The 21,680-nt window shown below is 42.7% G+C and overlaps 1 protein-coding gene across 1 annotated transcript; it reads left to right on the plus strand.

The window, feature by feature from the left end:
- Window positions 1-1,054: 1,054 nt before the first annotated feature.
- Window positions 1,055-20,284, plus strand: Sir-1 (sid-1-related gene1; the record flags this gene model as incomplete). The annotated part of the gene is given in 20 exon segments (NM_001113264.1): window positions 1,055-1,418; window positions 2,257-2,326; window positions 2,601-2,703; window positions 3,392-3,493; window positions 4,061-4,173; window positions 4,618-4,730; window positions 5,889-5,976; window positions 6,985-7,068; window positions 7,485-7,612; window positions 8,503-8,630; window positions 9,955-10,053; window positions 10,573-10,657; window positions 11,427-11,502; window positions 13,586-13,762; window positions 14,154-14,271; window positions 14,826-14,948; window positions 15,505-15,621; window positions 16,237-16,369; window positions 18,016-18,223; window positions 18,560-20,284. Coding segments are annotated over 20 exon segments (2,346 nt in total). The 3' UTR covers window positions 18,737-20,284.
- Between the last annotated feature and the right edge of the window lie 1,396 nt (window positions 20,285-21,680).

Here is a 21,680-nt window from a genome sequence, read left to right on the forward strand (position 1 = left end):
ATACGTTCCCTTTTGGCGCTGGTATCTAGTGAGGAATTTCGGCCCTAAGCCCAACATAAAGGGGCTCTGATAGAATACTTGGTAGTATCCTGGCACCTGGCATTACTGACGTCCATCAGCGATGGTAACGATTAAATAAATAAAAATGCATGATTATCACATGAAACATTACAAAAACTATACCCGGTTGCAAAGTAACGGAAACCTTAACCATTCAGAAATCAATTGAACGCGTGACTGCAATCGTATAGATATTATCTTTTATAGCAGTGTCTTAACGCTTATACAAATAAATGATAAGCCCAGTTTTTGGTAGTCGTTGTGAAAATCCTACGGTTTGGTTATTTATGTATTTTCCGAATAAATCATTATTTTATTTTACCAGTTCTCATCCGATATTAAGCTTGGTTAGAAAAAGGCTGATAGATGTCCAGTTTGTGGAATAAGTAAAACAAAGAAATGCTACTAACTGATTTAACGAATAATTTAGAAAATATCAGTCGCCACTTGGCCAAAACACTGTTCTTTTGTAGATTTTATGGCTTGGTTCAAAAGCATTCTAATAAATTTGGCTTCCTTCCTCTCAATGTAGTACAGTCCTATAATAATGAAGTCCACCTGAGATATCAAAAAGTAAGGATCAAATTACTATCTAGTTTATACCTTTTTTGGGACAATAGATTCTTGTTTTGAGTAAAGAGTAGAATCGTTTATTAAAATCTTAAATTGGAGGTATTGTTAAAGCTTTGGAAATAAATACTAGCATAGGAAATTGATACTCGTGACAAGAAACAAAAACTGTGACTCCCTTTATACAAATAATTAAAAGCCAATCCGTTTTATTAATTGATATATGTACTTTCATCCAAATTTGATGAATGCAAATTTTATACATAAGAATAAAGCGATATACGCGATAGCGCGTGGCCCAGTAAATTTCTTTTAGTGTTTCGAGTATCTTGTTGCCGCAACCAGGTCAGCGTACTTAGTAGCAAATACCTAGTGCATAATGAATCGCTTAAATTCAGGTGTAGCACTATTTACAGTTTACACTATTCAATCAACAACATAACCTATTAATGTGTTGTCCTCCAAATGAATCATTTTACTTATCTTTGAAGAATAGATAATTTCACAAGTGATATCTATAAATTTTATGGACCGATGACTATACAAATAAGTCGAAAAAAATATGTAACCAATAGATAGATACCCAATTCAAATAGTTCCTAAAATTAGCTAGTACAAATAATGAAATAACGTTGACGAACACGATTCGTTCTTAGTTAGTGTGAAATTATTAAAATAAGAACAATGATGGGATATCGAAAGATATTATTGTTAATGCTAATTAAAATATCATATTGTTTTAAAAACAGCGTTAACTTAGCTGTGAATAGAACATTTCAGTACAATATGTAAGTACAGAAGAATTCTTATATATAAATAAATAAATGATAAAAATCATGCTAGTTGCAGTCGAAAATTAAGAATAAAATAAAAATAATTAATTTGTTGTAGTGAGTATTTATTGAGAGTTTATGGACTAATTACATCTGTAGTGAGCATAGCTGTAAAATCTTACTTAAAAATTTTTTTTTTGATCAAATATCATGCATATCTGGTCCATGAATAGAGTAGAGACTGGAATCGAGCTAGTACCATCACTTCTGTTCAACTGTCTTAACTCTTCTTTTTTAACACTATTGATATTGGTGAGGCTGCTACACAGTAAGGAATGGCTTAGTCGTGAGCGTTCTTCATTGTAATTCATAAGATATAATGAACAGAGAGGTTAGTGATACAACTGCTAATAGAACAGAAAATGGTTGCTAGCTAGTTTCAACAGTTGAAAACTGATATATAAACTTTTGGTCAATAAAGTGTTGAGTACCTTGGTCATATCTGGTTAGAATAAATTGGACATCCAATTTCTACGGAGTGACAGCTTTGTATTTGAGACTTATCTTGTGTTTGAAAGAGGACAACATTCAATGTAAGCTTCAGTACTCATTTAACATCAAATGACCTGCTAGCTTGACACACTATAGGTAGTTGAGGAAACATGACTCTCTCAAAGTAGTTTATAACAAGCTTGAGACAGTGTCCTTATAGTATGGTAAGGATGGTAATACTAAATAGTGTTTACAAACAGTCATTATCAGCAGGTTTTTTTTATTTTATTTTTTTTATTTTAAATTTAATTTCAACATTCTTTATTTTAAAAAATGAATTAAAATTACCATTCAATTACAGATATAATTACGACACTTGGATTAATTTACAAGTAAACAACACCATTGAACAAATTTTAGACTTTACCGAGGTCAGTGGTGATTATATTTGTTTTTATTTATTATAATAAATGTGAGGCTACCTGAAATTTGATGGACTTTAGCACAACAATGAAATAAATGCAATAATAATAGGAATAATCAGGAAGACAAATTACCTTTGTGTTACCTCTTGTCACAAAGTGACTTGGAGACATGTTTCCGTTTAGTAAGGTAGCCCACCCAAAGGAGTCTCGAATTAAATTTGTAATTGACTAAATGAATTATTAAAACAATATTATTTTAATTATGTAAATATTATTTTAGGACTCTGATAAGCTCCTTGGTTTCCCTACAAGAGTTCACGTAACAACTAATAGTACACTCACAAGTGATCATCCTCTATTCATTACGGCCACACAACAGAAAGGTAAGTAAACACACAAGTTGAACATGAAGACTGAGAGGGCTGAATCATTGAGATAATAATAATTAAAAAATGCTAATGATATTTTAGTTATTTTACTCTTTTTTGAAGAAAGCCTGAGAAGCTCAAGCAATGCTCCTAATAAACAGTGTCAGTGAAAGAGTATGGCTTGTATCAACCTTCTTCCCTATGCATTAGTCACTTGCTGTGTTGCGGATTCAACATGATCAGCAGCTCATCACAGTTATCCAGTGTTGGATATAAAACTCTTCCAATTTAGACCACTAAGCCCAATTTTTGGCTCCTTTCATTAATCTCTTGCTGGCCACCCTACACCGATCCATTTGGCCAGGGGTGTTCCATAGTACGTTTGCCACTCAAGAACCTCACACTTCAGTGATTGTTGGTTGTACGGCACATATGTCCAGCCCACTGCCACTTCAATTTCATGAGCTATGTCAATGACTTTAGTTCTCTGCAAGTAACTGCATTTTTTTATTTATCCTTCAGAGAAGCCCTGCGTATGGCTCTGTCCATACCTCGCTGAGAGAACTTGGGCTGACAGACTAGTCATACTGTAAGTGTCCACATCTCGTGGATTCATCATCAATTGAACTGCTAGAACGATAATTATAAGTTTAGCCTACTACAAATATAGTTTGTGGAGAGAAGTGCCTGCATTTTGTTTCAGGCGTGTCCTCATGGGAACTCCCGTTGGTGCTACAGACAGACGATTACTTCTTGATGCTAAACGACATGGGCAGGACTTTGTGCCCTCACGATGCAGGTTCAGGTCAGTGTCTGTCTCATCTCTTTAACTTCCATCTGTGATCATACAGGATTGTTTACTGTGATGATGTGTGTTTTTTTTTTCTGCCAAATGCTTTTTCGTGTTGTGTAAGGATTTCAAAGTTCAGGGTTTTCTGGGTGAACCAATTTTGATGATTTTTTTTAGAAAATCTGACTTTTTCGTGGGGTCCCATTCAAAATCCATCAAGATTTGACCAGTAGTTTATGAGTTACGCTAAATATTGAATATGAAATTGATTTGGATTACATTGATAGTATTCATATTTTAATTTGTCTTTTTTTTGTGTTTTATTGCTTAGATGTGTTGGACGAGCTTACGGCCTACCTGATGTTAAGTGGTTACAGAAGCCCATAGACATTTACAACGTAAATGCCGCCACCCACCTTGAGATATGAGTTGTAAGGTCTCACTCTTAACAGTACAACGGCTACCCCATCCTTCACACTGAAACGCATTACTGCTTCACGGCAGAAATAGGCAGGGTGGTGGTACCTACCCGTGCGGATTCAAGACGTCCTACCACCAGTATAATTAGTCAAAACATTCCAGACATAAGAAGAGAGAGTCCTCCAACTGTACAGCTGACGACGTCCAGTAGCGCTAACGTATCCGTCGACATAAAACTGAAGAGGGTCGAAGATTTCTACATAGAACTGGGCAAGGTTCGTCCTTACGTCCGTCGCTCGACGCATACATAATACACATAAATTAGCTATAGATAAGCAACTCAAACACTCAACAAAAATGTTTACGGGCGTCGGCCACTAGATGGCTTCACTTCAATTAGTTTCTCATTGCTCCTGTAGATAGCAGTAACATATTACCTGTCCTATATTTTATCTTTAATGAACGATTTTGTAAATTTTGTACAACAAATAAGCACTTGTATGATTTATTATTTTTTTATTTTCTGTGTTTAGTTATACAGTAATTAAATGCCTTAACTTTAACAGCATATAAGTTTAGGGGAATCCGCTACAAGATGTCGCTAATTTCCATACAAAAAATATTTGTCTTAAAGTAACGCAGCTTCAGAGCCTTGGCTCGACGCGCCACGAGCCGTTCCGTGCAACTGTTGATAATTGTATCCACTTTTTGTTGCGCAGGTAAATGAGGTGATCGTAAACCCGAGCTCGCCAAGGTACTATTACTTTTCTTTCGATCAAAACCCTTGGAACGTGAGCCACGCCGCAGGCGGACCCCTCGACGGCACGCAACGGTATGTGGAGCACATCTTTCGTCTCTCTCTCACCTGTGGGGACGGTTGTGGGTCCTTTTCACGGAACTGCACGGGTACATGGTGCTGGTCCGTCAAGGAGGCTGAAGGGACCATTGTTTCGCGCCAGAAAGAGGCGGTCATGTTGTGTGGGGGCAGAGCGGTGCCTATAAGAGTCGATGTGTGTACGTTCCCTGTAGACTTCGAAACGGCTGGACTGATGTCGATGAACTATTCAGGGAATCTTTACACTGGCCTCGCGGGTGGACGTGGGCAATATGGTAGGGTCCGAGCCAAGTAGAATCAAAGCTCGGCTAGCAAAGCAGGTCGGGATTCACTCTTAACATATCCTCCTCGCGTCGCTTTCCTCATTACTGAAGGTTATGACTCCCCCGCTGCATCAGTTTCTCCCGTACGATTTCCCTCCATCTCCTTAGCTTCATGAAGGGCATTGTGGAAGTTGATGTTCAGAGAAGATCGTAACACACTAACACACGTAACATATCCTAGCACATAATTACGGAAATTTATAGATTTTATGGATTTGATTTTTATTACACAGCACACAGAAAAAGTGTGAAAGTAGCCCCGGTAATTAACAAATTAAAGAGCGGACGGATAGCGTGGCATGGACGTGTGATGCGTAGAGAGAAGATGCATGTGACTAGGAGATGTAATGTTAGTGCAAGGTAGAGGGGGATGAGGTCGACCGAAGAAGACATGGATGGAGTGTGTGAATGACGATATGAGAGAGAGAGAAGAGTGAGTGTTGAGCTGACGGCTGATAAAAGTGAACGGAAGAGAAAAATTAGCTGTGCCGACCCCACCTAGTGGGATACCTAGCGTCTGCGGGACTTGAATACCGGCAAAGTTGCGTCGCTAGAGTCGTCAGTAACGGATTCAGGAAGGACATTGAAATTATTGGACGCACCACTAAGGACACTACAGCGTGCTTAATGCGAGTTTAACGTTCTCGATAGCGTAAAAGTTAACTCAAGTTTGTATGAAGTCGAAACGTTTGCCTACGTTTGCCGTTAGGGGCAACTCGCACTAAGCACACAGTTGAGCCCAAGGGAATATCCCAGCAGTTAGGTCGAAGCAACGATCACTTAAACTGCGGGATTACGTGCCATCAAATACCAGCCGTAATATTTGTTTCAGATATAATTATAACATACCGAAAAGTGTGATACTAGTAATAGAATCGGACGACGAAATCTGCGCTACGGTGTCCATACAGAATAATTCGGTAAGTTCACCGCTCAACTGTCATTCGACCCCTAACCCGGGTCCAGGACACAGACGGGGCCCTCCGGCAATGGAAATCAGAAGCAACCTAAGTGCTGGAACTGCACTCGACGTGGAGTCAAAAGAAACGGACCGTCAGCCGATAGCAGTTCGATGACCCCCGTGAGATTACCGGCCGCGCCAGAGCCCTTGCGATACGTGCTGACCTAATTGTTTATCAGTAGTGGACTAATCCGCGAGACGTGCCGTGCCGGGCTCAAGTGGCCGGGCCGACCCCGATGCTCGAACGAGCTCACGGCCCACGTGGTCTTAAGTGGTTACCGGAGCCTATGGACGTCGTGACATGATGTATAATTGTATAGTAATTACGTAAATTATTATTTTTTTTAGTTTAATTTTTATTTTACGACTAGCTAACCCGGCAGACTTCGTAGTGCCTCAATCGATACATAATAAACCTAACCTAAGCTTTTATATAAAATAAACTTAAAACAAACAAAAGTAATCCGTCCGACGGGGGACACATCAAAGGAAAAACAAAATTGTTAATTTTATCTATTTCCAAGCATTTTCATATTTATCTACCTTTTAAACCTCCTCTAGACTTCTACAAGTAATTCAAGACCAAAATTAGCCAAATCGATACAACCGTTCTCAAATTTTAGCGAAACTTACGAACAGTAATTCATTTTTATTTTTATTTTACGATTTTATTTGTTGACCGCGGCCATTGCCGGCTGGACCTCCACGCCGCGACGACCTCAAGTCTTGTTACGTCGACCTCGTACCTCTCCTCATAAAACTGACGCATTTAAATGATGAAGCGAAAGGAAGACTTACAATGAATAAGTCACGTTGCGCTGTACCAGAAGGCACCATGTTACCTGATGATACAGCGAGCAGAACCCAATACAGCTGTCCCCCCCGCGGGGGTCCGGCGGTGGACCGGTAGTCGTGTGCCCCGCTACGTCGTTGCGTAGCTGCAACTCAGCCGTGTGCACAATTCCAGTGTCCCGTGTTCGACAACGAGAGAGAGGTCAAATACAAAGGATACCACCTGACGATGAGCAGCCAGGGGGGGATCACGCTCACCGTGAGTACATACGTCTGTTACTGCTGGTAGGACGTCTTGTGAACCCGCTCGGGTACATACCACGATCCTGCCGCTCTGCCGCGAAGTGTAGATTTAAAGTCTTAAGACTTCGGCCTCAGGTTTCATGGTGCGTGACATCATTCACATGTTGCCCATGGGCGCCGGTGACCATTTGACACTAAGTGTGCTCTAGCGCCGCTGGGGCGACGTCCCTCGTGCTGCACTTCATAAGTCTTTTTTTTTTCTTTAAAAATTTAATCCTTACATGTCTCGACCATTGCTTAAGTAAACCGCCAAATAAACCGGTCCTTAATATATATATATATAATTTTAACTGCAGCGATACTATTGTGTTGTGTTAATTTTGAACAAAACGTCAATCAGTGCGAGTAACTCTGTGGTTTGTTGGGTAACAGCAAGCAATGTTCCCGTCGGGATTTTACGTGGTGCTGATAGTGCGACAGAGCGATGCGGACTGCACGGGCGCGAGCGAGACGGAGGACGCTCCCAAATCCTTCCCCGCCAAGCGCAGCAAGACATTCAGGTGAGCGGCCCCTGGACCACACAGCAACCAGCCGCCGCTTCGAGGAGCTGTGGCCCCTGCGGGAATTATGTGTGATTGCGGGACACCAGGTGGCTTGTCATGTCATTGTCTTGCCCTGATACTATCACTAAGAAAAACCTCGTCAATTTGTTGCCTCGTTTCGTTGTGACATAATGACGAACAAACACACTTTCACGCTTACCATATTAGATGGATCAAACAATGTAGGCAGCGGTCCAATAAGGACGGTCTCCTACCAGATGCTCCCAGATGTGTGACAATGGGGGGTCACGTTGGATGCGGGTGGCAGCGGACCCGCCTCACTGGACATCACTTGGAGAGTCGTATGTTCAGCTGTGGACAGCTACAGGCTGACAGAGGGGGAGGTGTACCATTCCTGAATTGATCTTTACCCGGTACTTTCTTGACAGAGTAGTATTTTTATTTTATTTTAGTATTCTGTTTTTCTCTCTGCGGTTTGCTGGAAGAAAGCTCACGAATGCGACAAGCTCGCTATTTACAACCAATTATTTTTTTCAATTCCCCTACTTATCGCTGGTAGCCTAAGGGGCTATTCTAGCTCCGTGCACGGGCAGGTGAGCTCACGGGCCCAACTTGAGAGAATTTGCTAACACTGGCCCTAGCAAGAGCAGTGCCTAATTTGAATTTGGAATTATCTTCTTTAAAATTGAAACATTTAATGATACCAAAAGCAGCCAGACACAAATAGTATAGCCAAAGAGATTTTATTACAAGTTCATACATATACTATAATGCGAAAAGACTTTTTCCCCAACCTGTTATATCATTTGTGTATGTCTTGTGTACACTGGAGCAGGACGCGTGTGGTCGAGCCTCAGAGTGGAATCACGTTTGGTTTTGTTTTTAAGGTTGAAGATAATAGCGACGATATCCTACCAGGAGTACCTAGTGGGCGCGCTGGTGAGTGCGGCGCTGGTGCTGCTAGTGGCGCTCTTCGTGCTGGCGCTGCTGCTGCCCTGTCCCTGCAGGTGCACAGGTCAGAGCCCCCTTCCCTCGCCATACTCGAGCTCTGGACCCGCCGATGTGAACACCTTAACTAGAGCGGGCGACTGTGACGTCATCTGTGATGAAATTAATCTGCTATCTGCCAATAGACACAAGATCAGTGACGCGCTGCGTGTGCTGCTGCAGGGCCGTTAGAATTATTGGATCGTTGTTCAGTGGTCTACATATTCAAAATCAGTCATTATGTTAGCACAAGAGTGCTCTGAGGAATTGTTCGAGATGATTCTATTATCTCGTTTTTACCGTCGCACCGCCCGCCACCGGAGTAGAGTTTATCCATACTACCTGGAGCCACTGCGTTCATCCACAGTGCGTTTCCAGAGGTCTTTTCGCCACGTACCATTCGGTTTTGGAATGAGCTCCCCTCCACGGCGTTTCCCGAAATTTTTTTTTTTTTTGTTTTTTTTTATTGCCCTTGTAGGCAGACGAGCATACGGCCCACCTGATGGTGAGTGGTTACCGTCGCCCATGGACTTCAGCAATGCCAGGGGCAGAGCCAAGCCGCTGCCTACCGCTTAATACTCTCCATAAGCCTCGTTTGAAGAAGGACATGTCATAGCGCTCGGGAAACACCGTGGAGGGGAGCTCATTCCATAGCCGGATGGTACGTGGCAAAAAAGACCTCTGGAAACGCACTGTGGATGACCGCAGTGGCTCCAGGTAGTATGGATGAACTCTACTCCGGTGGCGGGCGGTGCGGTGGTAAAAACGAGATGCCGGTATCATCTCGAACAATTCCTCAGAGCACTCCCCATGGAACATACGGTACAAAATACAGAGGGAACCGAAGTCCCTCCGCAGACCCAGAGGTTCCAAACGATCCGTGAGACATGACATGTCCTTCTTCAAACGAAGATTGTGGAGAGTACTTAACGGTAGGCAGCGACTTTGCTTTGCCCCTGGCATTGCTGACGTCCATGGGCAACGGTAATCACTTACCATCAGGTGGGCCGTATGCTCGTTTGACTAAATGAAAAGAAAAAAAATATTTTATTCGTTTTAATGTTGGTTAAAGTTGTTGTGATCGTGTGCTGGTAGCGCTGGCACACTGGTCAGCTGGTGCTTATTTTTCTTGTTTTAATTCAAGGGCAGACATTTTCTATGTCTTTTATAGACATCACAAAAGACACGAGGTTGAAGTCTCAATGGTATTGTTTAACGGCCACCACTACCGGCCCCACTCCTGAAATCGGAGTGTATAGGCCGGACGGTGGTACTCACCCGGGCGCTACAGTAGTGCCGCTGTAGGGGACCGCCGACACCAGAGTGTTTACGCGGCGCTGTGCCACTTGCAGAGGAGGTGACCGTCGTGGTGGAGGAGAGCTCGCCGTCGACGTCACGGGAGGACAGCGCGGAGACGGACACGCAGCCCATACTGGAGGCGGGTGCCGCCGGTGAGTGCCGCCCCCTCAGCCCTCAACCTCTTGAGTTTCTAGTCCTCGCAGTGGATCGCGATTCCGATCCGGCGGTAGATCTTGCGAAGCACCGCTTTTGCTTAGGGCTAGTGTTAGCAAATTCTCTCAGGTTAAGCCCGTGATCTCAGTTGCCCGTCCAGGCACAGCTGGAATAGTCCCTTAGGCTACCAGTGAATAACTAGAGGAAACTAGAGTTGAAAAAAAAAAGAATTGTGTGCAAATAGCGAGCTTGTATCATTCGTGAGCTTCTCTCAACAAACCGCAGACAGAAGAACAGAAGTAATGTTTGAAATGTATTCCTCAAAACTAAATCTACCTGCGCACCTCAGTAGACATACACTTGGTCACGCGCCTTGAGACATGAGGTCCACGTCTGATTGTGTTGTAGTACAGCTCATAGATCACCTACCATCAGTAGACGAGGGTGCTTCCATCCGTCCACAGTTGGAGGCTTGTCAACATCCTCCCGACTCAATGTTTGATTATTTGAATGTCCAGATGAGTCTTGGTCGCGGGAGCACGCCCTGACAGTCGGCAAGCTGACGCGGGCCCCGCCCGACACGCTGGCCAGGAGATCAGACAGGTATAACACGTATAGCTTTAGTGCTAACAAACAAGCCAACAATTTAATAATAGTTTAGTTAATCCTGTTGTTATGGCGGTCCCCGGCCCAGAGACGCTGCACCATGGCTCGATTTTAATATCGATTCCAAATTTAAACACATAAATTGTGTTGTCTTACAACGGGTATACCAAACTAAAACGTGGTGGTGATATCAATAATATAGATCCCAAAAAAGAGACAAAATTCAACCTTAATACAAAGTACTACGGGTCATAAACTTCAAATTTCAACCTTATTAAGGCGAGTGTTGGTAAATTTCATCTTATTGTAAAGATAAAGGAAGCTGCACGAAATTGGGGCACAGTCGGCGCGGCTGGCGGCGGACAGTAGGGTGATCACTTTCAGTTAGTTGACATCGCGTGCACCTGCTCGAGTCCTGGGAGTCCGCTCTACAGGGCCGGCCGCACTGTCGCGCTGTCGTGTTCGCTGTATTTTCGTATAACTTCGAAAGAAATCCGAGGATGTTGGGATTTTGACAATATATTTTACTTTCGGCTACGGACATAAACTACATAACCTCGCCCTAGAAGATGCGAATTGTTCACGGCGGGCCCGGAGGGTTAACTAAGAGCGGTATCACAGGGACGGTGCATATTTGAACAATTTTTTTCGTTGAAACGATTATTCTGAGAGTACACTATCTACAGTTTATGGCTTGATGTACATTTTGTGGGAGAGCCGGTACACGGGACGGGGGCGGCGCCCTGAGCGTGCGGTCCCGTTGCAGGTACTTCTGGGGCGCCCTGACGCTGGCGGTGGTGTACGCGCTGCCCGTGGTGCAGCTGCTGCTCACGTACCAGCGCGTAAGTACACTTCACATAAGGTCTATGAACTTCTTATTGTGTTTGTTGTATAAGTAATAAATAAGTCTTCAATATGTTGCTCTGAAAAAAGCAAAGAAAGAAACGACATTCAAAGTCTATCTAATATATAAAATTCTCGTGTCACGGTGTGCGTGATTGAACTCCTCCGAAACGGCTCGACCGATTTTCGTGAATCTTAGCGTGCATATCGGCCAGGGTAGAGAATCGGACAACTTCTATTTTTCATCCCCCTAAATGTTAAGGGTGGTCCGATCCACCCCTAAATTTATTTATTTATTAGACTTTTTTTTGTTTTTTATTTATTTATGATATAGCATACAAAAATACATACAACCCTAAATTTTCACCCCTCTGCAATCAACCCTTATTTTTTATTTGTTAATTAAAAACTTTAATTTTTTTAGACAACATTTTTATGTTTGCCTACATTTCACACCGGATCGTAATTTGTTTAAAAAGAACGTATTTTAATATATATATTAATACTATCGTGGACAAAGTTAAAAACCCATTCGTAATCTAACGAAGAAAAAATAAATATGTGGTGTCGTGGGACACCAGGTAGGAACGAAGTTCCTTCGGCTAATGTAGAATCGACAAAAATTGCAAAAAAAATCGTGCTCAATTTTATGTTGGTTTTCTTGATTTTTCTCTTAAATTTTGCTGATTAGTTTTTATTTAAGTACAAGAAAGTATTTAGGAAATTCAGTATTTTAGGAAATAATAAATTACTTAAAATAAAAAAACATCGTAATTCAAATTATCAACTAAAATAACAAAATATATCTCTTTATTTTTGTTTGACAACATAAAATTACATAGAACTAGAAAAATAGAAATAATAATAGAAAGAGAATGGATGAAAGAGCGAAAAGAAAGAGGGAGAAAGAGAAGGGTATTATACACTACTCGCTTGTGTATACGACTGTCGCGCCTGCGCACGTCTCATTTAACGGTTTTATTCCACGCACTTTTTTCCACGGATTTTTTCTTACGGTTTTACATCACATTTTTTTCAGTTCGGTCGCGCAGCAAAATCCCTATCCCCTCCAAGCCTGCCGTAAGGAACTTCGTTCCAATAATATTTGATGATTTTATGTCACAAAAGGTTATCAGCAATTTTGGATACTAAGAATATATCGAATTTCCTATCTGTCTTGCTCGGTGGTCTGATCTTTTTTTTTTAATATGACAAAATGTTCGCGTCTTTTAATCTATTTTAATATATAAATCTATACTAATATATAAATCTATACTAATATATAAATCTATACTAATATATAAATCTACAGTGGTTTTTACGGATGTTCCTTTTATAACTACTGAACCGTGCATCCAATTAACTTGAAACTTGGTATCCACGTAGAAAATCCATGTACTTAATGGATAGACTAATACTTATATGAGTGTTGGACTCCCTACACCAGTTGCGGGGGCGTTAATGATGAGAATCTTTGTGGGGTTGAGAAATAATAATGTTAATTTTAAATGCCCAGCGAAGCGGGCGGATACAGCTAGTTATTGTATAGTATATTCGTTCACAGCTCTACATAGAAATTAATTTTGTAACTTGGTATTTCATTGACATTCCACATTAACTCGAACTGCTTTACAAACGGTGCAAGCGCGGAACTCATTGAACTTAAAGGATGTTCACTTTCTAAACGGGGCTTTTTCGGAGCTACCTCTAGAGGCAATTGCAGCCTTAACCATATCTCTGAATCGTGGAAGCGACATTCTTTAGATAAGTTGGCCCATCGAACGAGGACGTTTGAAAGAAAGAAAGAAAGAAAATCTTTATTCGCCAGAAATATAGTTTACAAGATATAGGACATAGCTTCATATATTTCGCCTGTTTAGGCATGCGAAAATTTAATTTATTTTTATATTAATTATAACACAAAATTTACTAAATCTATTTGATTGATGGAAATATCTTTATTGTTTGTTCTAGATGCGACCAGAAAAATTGTGTATTATATAAATCAAACTAATTATGATTTCCGGTCTTTGCCCCCGCGGCGCCGCGTGTACTGTGACGCGGGATGCTGTGCTTGCGCAGATGGTGTTCCAGACCGGCGACCAGGACCTGTGCTACTACAACTTCCTGTGCGCCCACCCGCTCGGCACGCTCTCGGACTTCAACCACGTGTTCTCCAACGTCGGCTACGTGCTGCTCGGCGCCGTGTTCGCGGGCCAGGTCCGCTTCAGGCAGGTCAAGAGCAGGCAGCGGCCCGAGGCAAGTCCCGTGCTCGTCCACCACACACATCCACCACACTATGAGAACATCCCCAAAATGAGTTGTGTGCTGGCTCTCGGACAGTCTAATTCAGAAAACTGGTGATCTGATGTCGCCTCGATGTTCCCCTGATGTTGCTCCCCCCTAAATAGTTGTCGAAGTTCACCGGCATCACAACCTGCAAGCGCTGCCAGCGCGCGCCGGGCCCGGGGGGAGATCGATAAGTTCCAATTAAACACATGAACACGCGTCCACCGCGGCTCTGCCCGTTTCTAACGAAAAACAATTTCATGATTCGATTTGAACTACAACACAAATAAATATATATAAACACAAACACATAAAAAAAACGTTTTGATAATATCGATATAGAAAGACCTCTCGTCCTCAGAACTTGGGCATCCCCCAGCACTACGGGCTGCTGTACTCGATGGGCCTGGCCCTCAGCATGGAGGGCCTCCTGTCGGCCTGCTACCACCTCTGCCCTAACAAAATGAACTTCCAATTTGGTGAGTTCTTTATTTTCTGTGCGTGAGTGTGGGCGACCTGGCTCGTGACCCGCGCGCGGCACGCGGTACTGCTTCGTTGCAGGAATAGTCAGGATGGTGGCACCTACCTGTGCGGACTCACAAGACGTCCTACCACTAGTATATTAGATTAAAGCAACAGAGTGTTTTATTTCACGCTTCCACTACATGGTACACGCAATGTAATCATTTAGCTAATATTTCGCCAAAACAATCCTTAAGAACCAGTCGTATGACGCATCTAACGACAGTAATGCGTTTCGGTTTGAAGGGCGGGGCAGCCATTGTACTGTTCAAAGTGAAACCTTACAACTCTTGTCTCAAGATGGGTGGTGGCTTTTACGTTGTAGATGTTTATGGGCTCCAGTAACCACTTAACACCCGGTGGGCTGTGAGCTCGTCCACCCATCTAAGCAATAAAAAAGGGATTGTGGGCGGGGGAGAACGAGTATGTCGCTGTCTCTCTCGCACTCAGGGGAGGGCACAGCGCGCGCCCCGCCCCCAACCCCCCCCGTGACGCGCGTGTCGTGTTCCAGACTCGTCGTTCATGTACGTGATAGCCGTGCTGGTCACACTCAAGCTGTACCAGAACAGGCACTCCGACATCATTCCGAGCGCGCACTCCACCTTCATGATCCTGGCCGTCATCATGACGATCGGTGAGTGCGGAACAACCTCGGGACCAATCTCGATCTCGAAAGCGTGTTCAAGGAGAATAATCTGGCCTGGACAAGGGCATTGACAGTGGGGGAGTCCCAACACAGCTCCACGGGTCGCGGCCCCCCGCGGACACTCAAACAAAACATCTATACTAATATTATAAAGCTGAAGAATTTGTTTGTTTGAACGCGCTAATCTCAGGAACTACGGGTCCGATTTGAAGAATTCTTTTAGTGTTGGATAGCCCATGTATTGAGGAAGGCTATATAACATCACACTAAGATAAAAACACCAATAAAGAATGTTTCAAAATCGGGTTTTTTATTTTGAGAGCTTCCGCGGCGTGCGCTGCGGAAACGGTTAAAGTTTCGCTAAAATAATGTATGACAGAATTGTTCTCCTTTAAAAATCTAAAAAAAGTCCGCGACAGCATATGTCTATAATATGTTAAGTGTTGTGTGTCGTGCAGACAATTGCATTCAGAACAGTCCGGTTATTCGACTAGAGAACAAAGCATGATGATAACCCTGCACTGCTGATGTCCCACCCCCTCAGGCTTGTTCGGGATCCTGCACCCCAGCGCGGGGTTCGCGGCCAGCTTCACGCTGCTGCACCTGGGGGCGTGTCTGGTGCTCACACTCAAGATATACTACGCCGGGAGGTTCAAAATGGGTGAGCGAGGACCCTCTGCTTCCGTAGCGCAGAGAGACATTTAGTTCCGGTCTAAAGAATAATACCGTCTTTAAGGCTATAGTATTGTAAGTTTTTTCTTTAATGCTTAGATGGGTGGACGAGCTCACAACACAGTGTTAAGTGGCAATCAGAACCCATAGACATCTTCGACGTAAATGCGCCACCCACCTTCAGATATAAGTTGAGAGGTTTCAGTATAATTACAACGGCTGCGCCACACTTCAAACCGAAACGCATTACTGCTTCACGTCGGAAATAAGCAGGGCGGTGGTACCTACCCGCGGACTCACAAGAGGTCCTACCACCAGTAATTACGCAAATTATAGTTTTGCGAGTTTGATTTTTATTACACGATGTTATTCCTTCACCGTGGAAGTCAATCGTGAACATTTGTCAAGTACGTATTTCATTAGAAAAATTGGTACCCGCCTGCGGGATTCGAATACCGGTGCATCGCTAGATACGAATGCACCGGATGTCTTATCCTTAGGCCACGACGACTTATAACCCACCAAACACACCAGACAGAATTGCAGTCAAGTGGAACTTCTAGAGCGAGTTAAAACAAGTGTTGTGTTGTTGCGTCCGGCGTAGACCGGCGCGTGCTCCTGCGCGCGTACGCGCACGTGGCGGCGCGCGGCTGGCGGTCGCTGCTGCCCGCGCACCCCTACCGCGCCGGCCTGCTGGGCCTCGCCAACCTGGCCAACTGGTCGCTGGCGGGATACAGGTACAGCCGCCCACAGGAACTGCACGGCACGATACTAGAGGCAATGCGATCGCACGTCAACATATTGTTACGTGCTGGGGTTCGGGATAAATAAAATTCCACCAAAGTACAACTAAAAACTGTATTCAACACTTATAATAGAACACTTCACAAACACTCGATAAACACTAAAATTCGTTATTCACTTCTTCCGCTTCGCTTCAGGTGATCCGTTCGCTGTTTCGCTTCGAGTAGTTACGATTACTGACTGACTGCGTGCCATCCCTGCAACGCTTTTATAGTCGAAACAACATTCCTAGAATTATCGAGAATATTCCACACATCTCTAGTATTGTGTTTCCGCTATCTGGAAATAGATGGCGTTGTATTTCTCGAGCGTTCTAGATGCTACTAGATCTTTAGATATTCGTTCGACTATTCGGCGATAGGTGGCGTTACTCTTACTGGCGTAACTATATCAAACGGACACTCATAAAAGAACGAAACCTATCCAACGGCGCTTTAAAATAAAACAGATTTCACGTCTGATATTAACTGGTTATTGGACCCCACCAACATCAATAACATTAATACGGTCACTCACTATGAGACACAATTCTCAGCTCTATAGTACAACAGCTGCCTCACTCTATAAACCGGAAGGCATTATGGCTTCGTTGCAGGAATAGTCAGGGCGGTGGTACCTGCCCGTGCGGACCCACAAGGCAATCTATTCTTAATAGACTTGGCTCCGATGTCTAGATCTAACTATCTAGATCTAGTTAAAACAATCGCATCTACTTTGTAATGTATCTGAAAACTAACACACGTTTGAAGAAAGACGAGGACAAGTATTATTTAACGAGTGGACGCCGTCGCTCAGGGACATCAGCAATGCCGAAGATACAAGCAAACCCTATCGCACAGGACTCTATTTAAAACTAATAGAAAATAACGCGGAAATAACATAGGGGTGGGGTGGGGAGGTTTCATTTTAAGACCAGGGGCTTCGCGGAGACAATGATTTCTGAGCGTGGGAGACTCCTGAAGACGGTGCGTTCCTACCGGTTTGACAATTAACGGCTAATGTCGTCTCTAACAATGATATTAATTACCAGACACAAGCCGCACCCAGCTATCCGGTCTCGAACTAGGCACATATAGCTATTAAACACAAAGACAAAAGGCAATCAAACCTGCTTATCATACGAATGTTCCCGACCGTCGACCCAGCGATCAGGAGCACTAACCACCAAACAAGTCATTAGGGATCCTCCCGATCTATTAACGGTGCTTTTAGGTATCTCAAGCACAGGTGACCGTTCTCGCCGAACCCGTCGCTTGTGACGAAGGGCTCGACGAGTATATTAACCCACAGACAGAGCCCACTGAGTTTCTCGCCCGATCTTCTCAGCGGGTCGCGTTTCCGATCCGGTGGTAGATTCTGCGAAGCACTGGTCTTGCTAGAGCCAGTGTTAGCAACACTCCCGGTTTGAGCCCCGTGAGCTGACCTACTCGCCCGGTTACGCTGACATAGCCTCTCAAGACTATCAGCTTAGGTGGAAAAGAAAAAAAAAAGAAAAACTAACCACTGCACCAGTAAGCCAGCTAGTTCTCTCTGCTGTATCTTTGTCTCCATTCTAACACTGAAACCCTTGTTCTTGAAGCGTCTACTCGCACCACAACACAGATTTGGCAAGACAGCTCCTCGCTATTCTCATGGGCAACGCCATTCTGTACACCATGTTTTATATGGTAATGAAACTGGTGAACCGAGAGAGGATCCTGGCCAGGACCTGGATGTACTGTATCCTGGCCCACGTGGCCTGGTTCTTGGCCCTGCGACTGTTCTTGGACTCGAAGACCAAGTGGTCGGTGAGTATCTCAAACGATATTTTTTATCTTTACGGCGCTGTGTGTGCCACTGGGCGCCACGTGGTCACCGGAGCTCACAGACATCACAAGTGTGCCATACACCTCGAGACTCTAGGCTCTGGGTCCATTCTTCAACCGTATCGCGCGACTGCTCCGCGGCATAAACAGGCAGGATGGTGCTACAGTAAACTGACCCGGGGTGACCGCGAGCTCGTGATGATAGTTGCGAGAGACGTGAGGACCAGTCCCGGTGCGTCGGCCCCCTCAGTCTGCGACAAGGGGGGCCGACGTGCAGCGCGCCCCCCGCTCTCGTCAGCACTCCGCGCGCTGCTGCAGGAAACTCCGGCGCAGTCCCGGCAGCACAACGCGCCGTGCTCCTCGCTGTCTTTCTACGACACGCACGACCTTTGGCACGGCGTCTCCGCGGCAGCCCTGTTCCTGTCCTTCAACATGCTGCTGACCATGGACGACGCGCTGCGGGATACCCCGAGGGACCAAATACCCACGTTTTGAGAGGCCAAGATGCGGTGGCAAGACTTGTGTTACATAGTATACACGGCGACCGCTTTTCACTACATTATTTTGAAACAGAAATGTATCTATAAATTGAAGGCGTTTGTTCTGTTTGTTTATGCGACACCATGCAAAGACTTAGTTACACAGTTCAGTTGGGATTTCGACCGCATGTCTCAAGCTGGACTCAAGGTTATGTCCTCGTGCGGTAGGTTACCTCCCAACAACAGGTGCGCCGAGAGTTCGTTCATCCTTCATGCTATAAATACTGAACTCATTTTAAATGTTTTCTATTATTATTTAAAAGCGTATGATTCGAATCACAATAAAGCATTGTGTGCACGTGTATCTCGAAAAAGCGATTTCTATTAGCGCGTATAATTTGTAATTTTTTCTCGACGATTGGTGACCATGTAAAACTCGATTAATTTAGAATTAATTAATTGTTATTAATATATTAAATTAAGTTTTCTGAAATGTATTATTAGTTGTAAGACTAATGTGTCCGTCACTGGGACTTTTTGGTGGGAACGCGACGAGAGGTTGTCATTTGTTTTTTTTTGTGTTTTTTATAATTGTTAATATGTCAAAATAGTACTAGTAATTGTAGTTTCTTTTTTCCAACTGGAAAGGCAAAGGTATCATTCCATACAGCCTGATTTTTTATATTTTTTTTATATGGTAAATGATGTTATAAAATGAAATAAAGTTAAATAATATGAAACGTGATATGAACTGAAATGAGATGAAATGAGATGAGATGATATAGGATGAAATATAATCTCAGTAAAATGGGGGTCATTTACTGAGATTTTTTCAGTGGACTTTTTGAAAAATTCCGAGAAGCTACGTTCAGCGGCTTTGTTTCATTTTCCTACATTTGTGTACTTTCACAGATACTAAATAGTTAATAAATCACCGCTATTACACATTTCAACCTGAAGAAATACTAAATAGACTAAATAAATAACAAATCGCACAACTTCACTTCTTGCGTTCCCGCCAAAAAGTCCAAAAAGCTGTCAAAATAGTGGCTGTCAACTGTCTAGCGTCTGTCAACGTGCACGAGTGTTGTGTGGAGATCACAGATACAGTGGCGTAGCGATCTAAACTCGTCCTGGCCACAATACCTTTTTAGCCGCCCCCCGACCCATACCTATTCGAAAACCATTTAATATGATATTTATATTTTACATATCATATTAAATGGTCGCAATCTATTCTAATCTATCGTCGCAAATTAATAAACAAATAAAGTAAAATAGATAAAGTCATAGGCTCAAGCTAGGCTTAAAAGTTGAGACGAAAAATGAAGTTGAGGAAACAAGACTACATTTCGAATTTTGAATTAATATGATCATCTAGAATTAGTTCAAAAAATACCTGTTATTTATTTTAAAAATATTTATAAAAGAATATTTAAAAAATACTCAGTTTTAAAACAGTAACAAGGTTAAGGTTAATTTAGATTATTAATATTCCTTTTTTTATTTACGAATTGACATTTATAATATTGCATCTACGAATAATAAAACTATGGAACAGTAACTCGCCTTCAATTGCACTTTAGATTATGGTTCCATTTACGCACACAAATGATGCCAATACAACGAACACTTACTCTTTCATAAACAAATGCTTGCGTTTGCGATTGGTCGCGCCAAGGTCACGGTTCGCAAGCGCCACCCAGCGCACCCTTATGACGGTGACGCGACGTTATGGAGTAGGAATAAATTCATGAAATATTTATTCATTTTTTTATTAAATGACTTTATTGCTGCAATAAAAATAAATGCAGCTTATAAGTTAGTACATGAGATAAAAATGTGAAAATTAAACTTAAAATCAATACTAATCCTGTATACAGGGTGTAAGGCACACGACTTCCACTTTCAAGTACGTACATATGGCCTCTTTTTGAAAGTGTATGCTGCATATTGTGCTATTTTTGCAATGCGTCCAATTTGTTTCATTTCTTTCCAAGCGTACTGCGGCTATCCATTTGTTACGTTGAATTTCATTTGTCGGAAATCTGCAGTAATAAAATCATTTGTTATCGCTGCATAATATCATACTTGTTACTTAAATAAAACATATGTTTTATCTGAGCAGTATAAAGAACTACTACTGCATAGAAAAAGTAATCATACATATTGCATAACACTATCCATAATCAATACGATGTTTGGATACTTTCTTATGAAAGCTAATTCCACTGTTTTTCATATCTGTATGGCTTTTACATCATTTCACGACACACGATTGCATACTTGCAAAATTAAAAAGCGCAAAATAATAATTATCTGGTCAACCGAAAACTGACGCAACACAACCGCACGATACGAGTGCCACAGCGAACTGGCGCGCCGTTCTGTAGCTATTTTAAGCCCCGCCCTCCGCGGTAGCTATTTACGTGGAACCATTTTTGAAGTGTAATTACTTTTCTATAGTTTTATTATTCGTGGTATTGCAAACATTGGCCCTAAATTTAAAAATAGATTTTCCAGAAATCAATTACAATAACAATTATTCAGTATTTTTTTGTTTTGCGGACCATTTGCTCCCTTGTGAGTAGAGCTCGGGACACAATATCCCCTTGACCCCCCCGCTACGTCCCTGCACACTGCACAGATAACACACTTACAAATCCCCAGACGTCGCTTACGTTGAATGAGTTGTATTGTAGTAACATGATATTATTTTAAGAAAATATGACGGTAATGAATGTAAAATATAATTTTGACAATAAACTAATTAAAGAAAACGTTATCTATCTTTTATTTTTGTCTCGGGTAGCGGTGCCGAAGATCTACTCAATCTTATTAACTGCCTTGTGAGTGGGAGGGTTTTTAAGAAAATGAATCACGTCAACACATAACGGAAATCAGTCAGAGGCTAAATTGCTTTTATTTTATCTTAATTCGTAGGCGTAGATGCAAGACTC

This window comes from Bombyx mori, chromosome 23 (assembly GCF_030269925.1).
Source record: "Bombyx mori chromosome 23, ASM3026992v2".
NCBI lineage: Eukaryota > Metazoa > Arthropoda > Insecta > Lepidoptera > Bombycidae > Bombyx > Bombyx mori.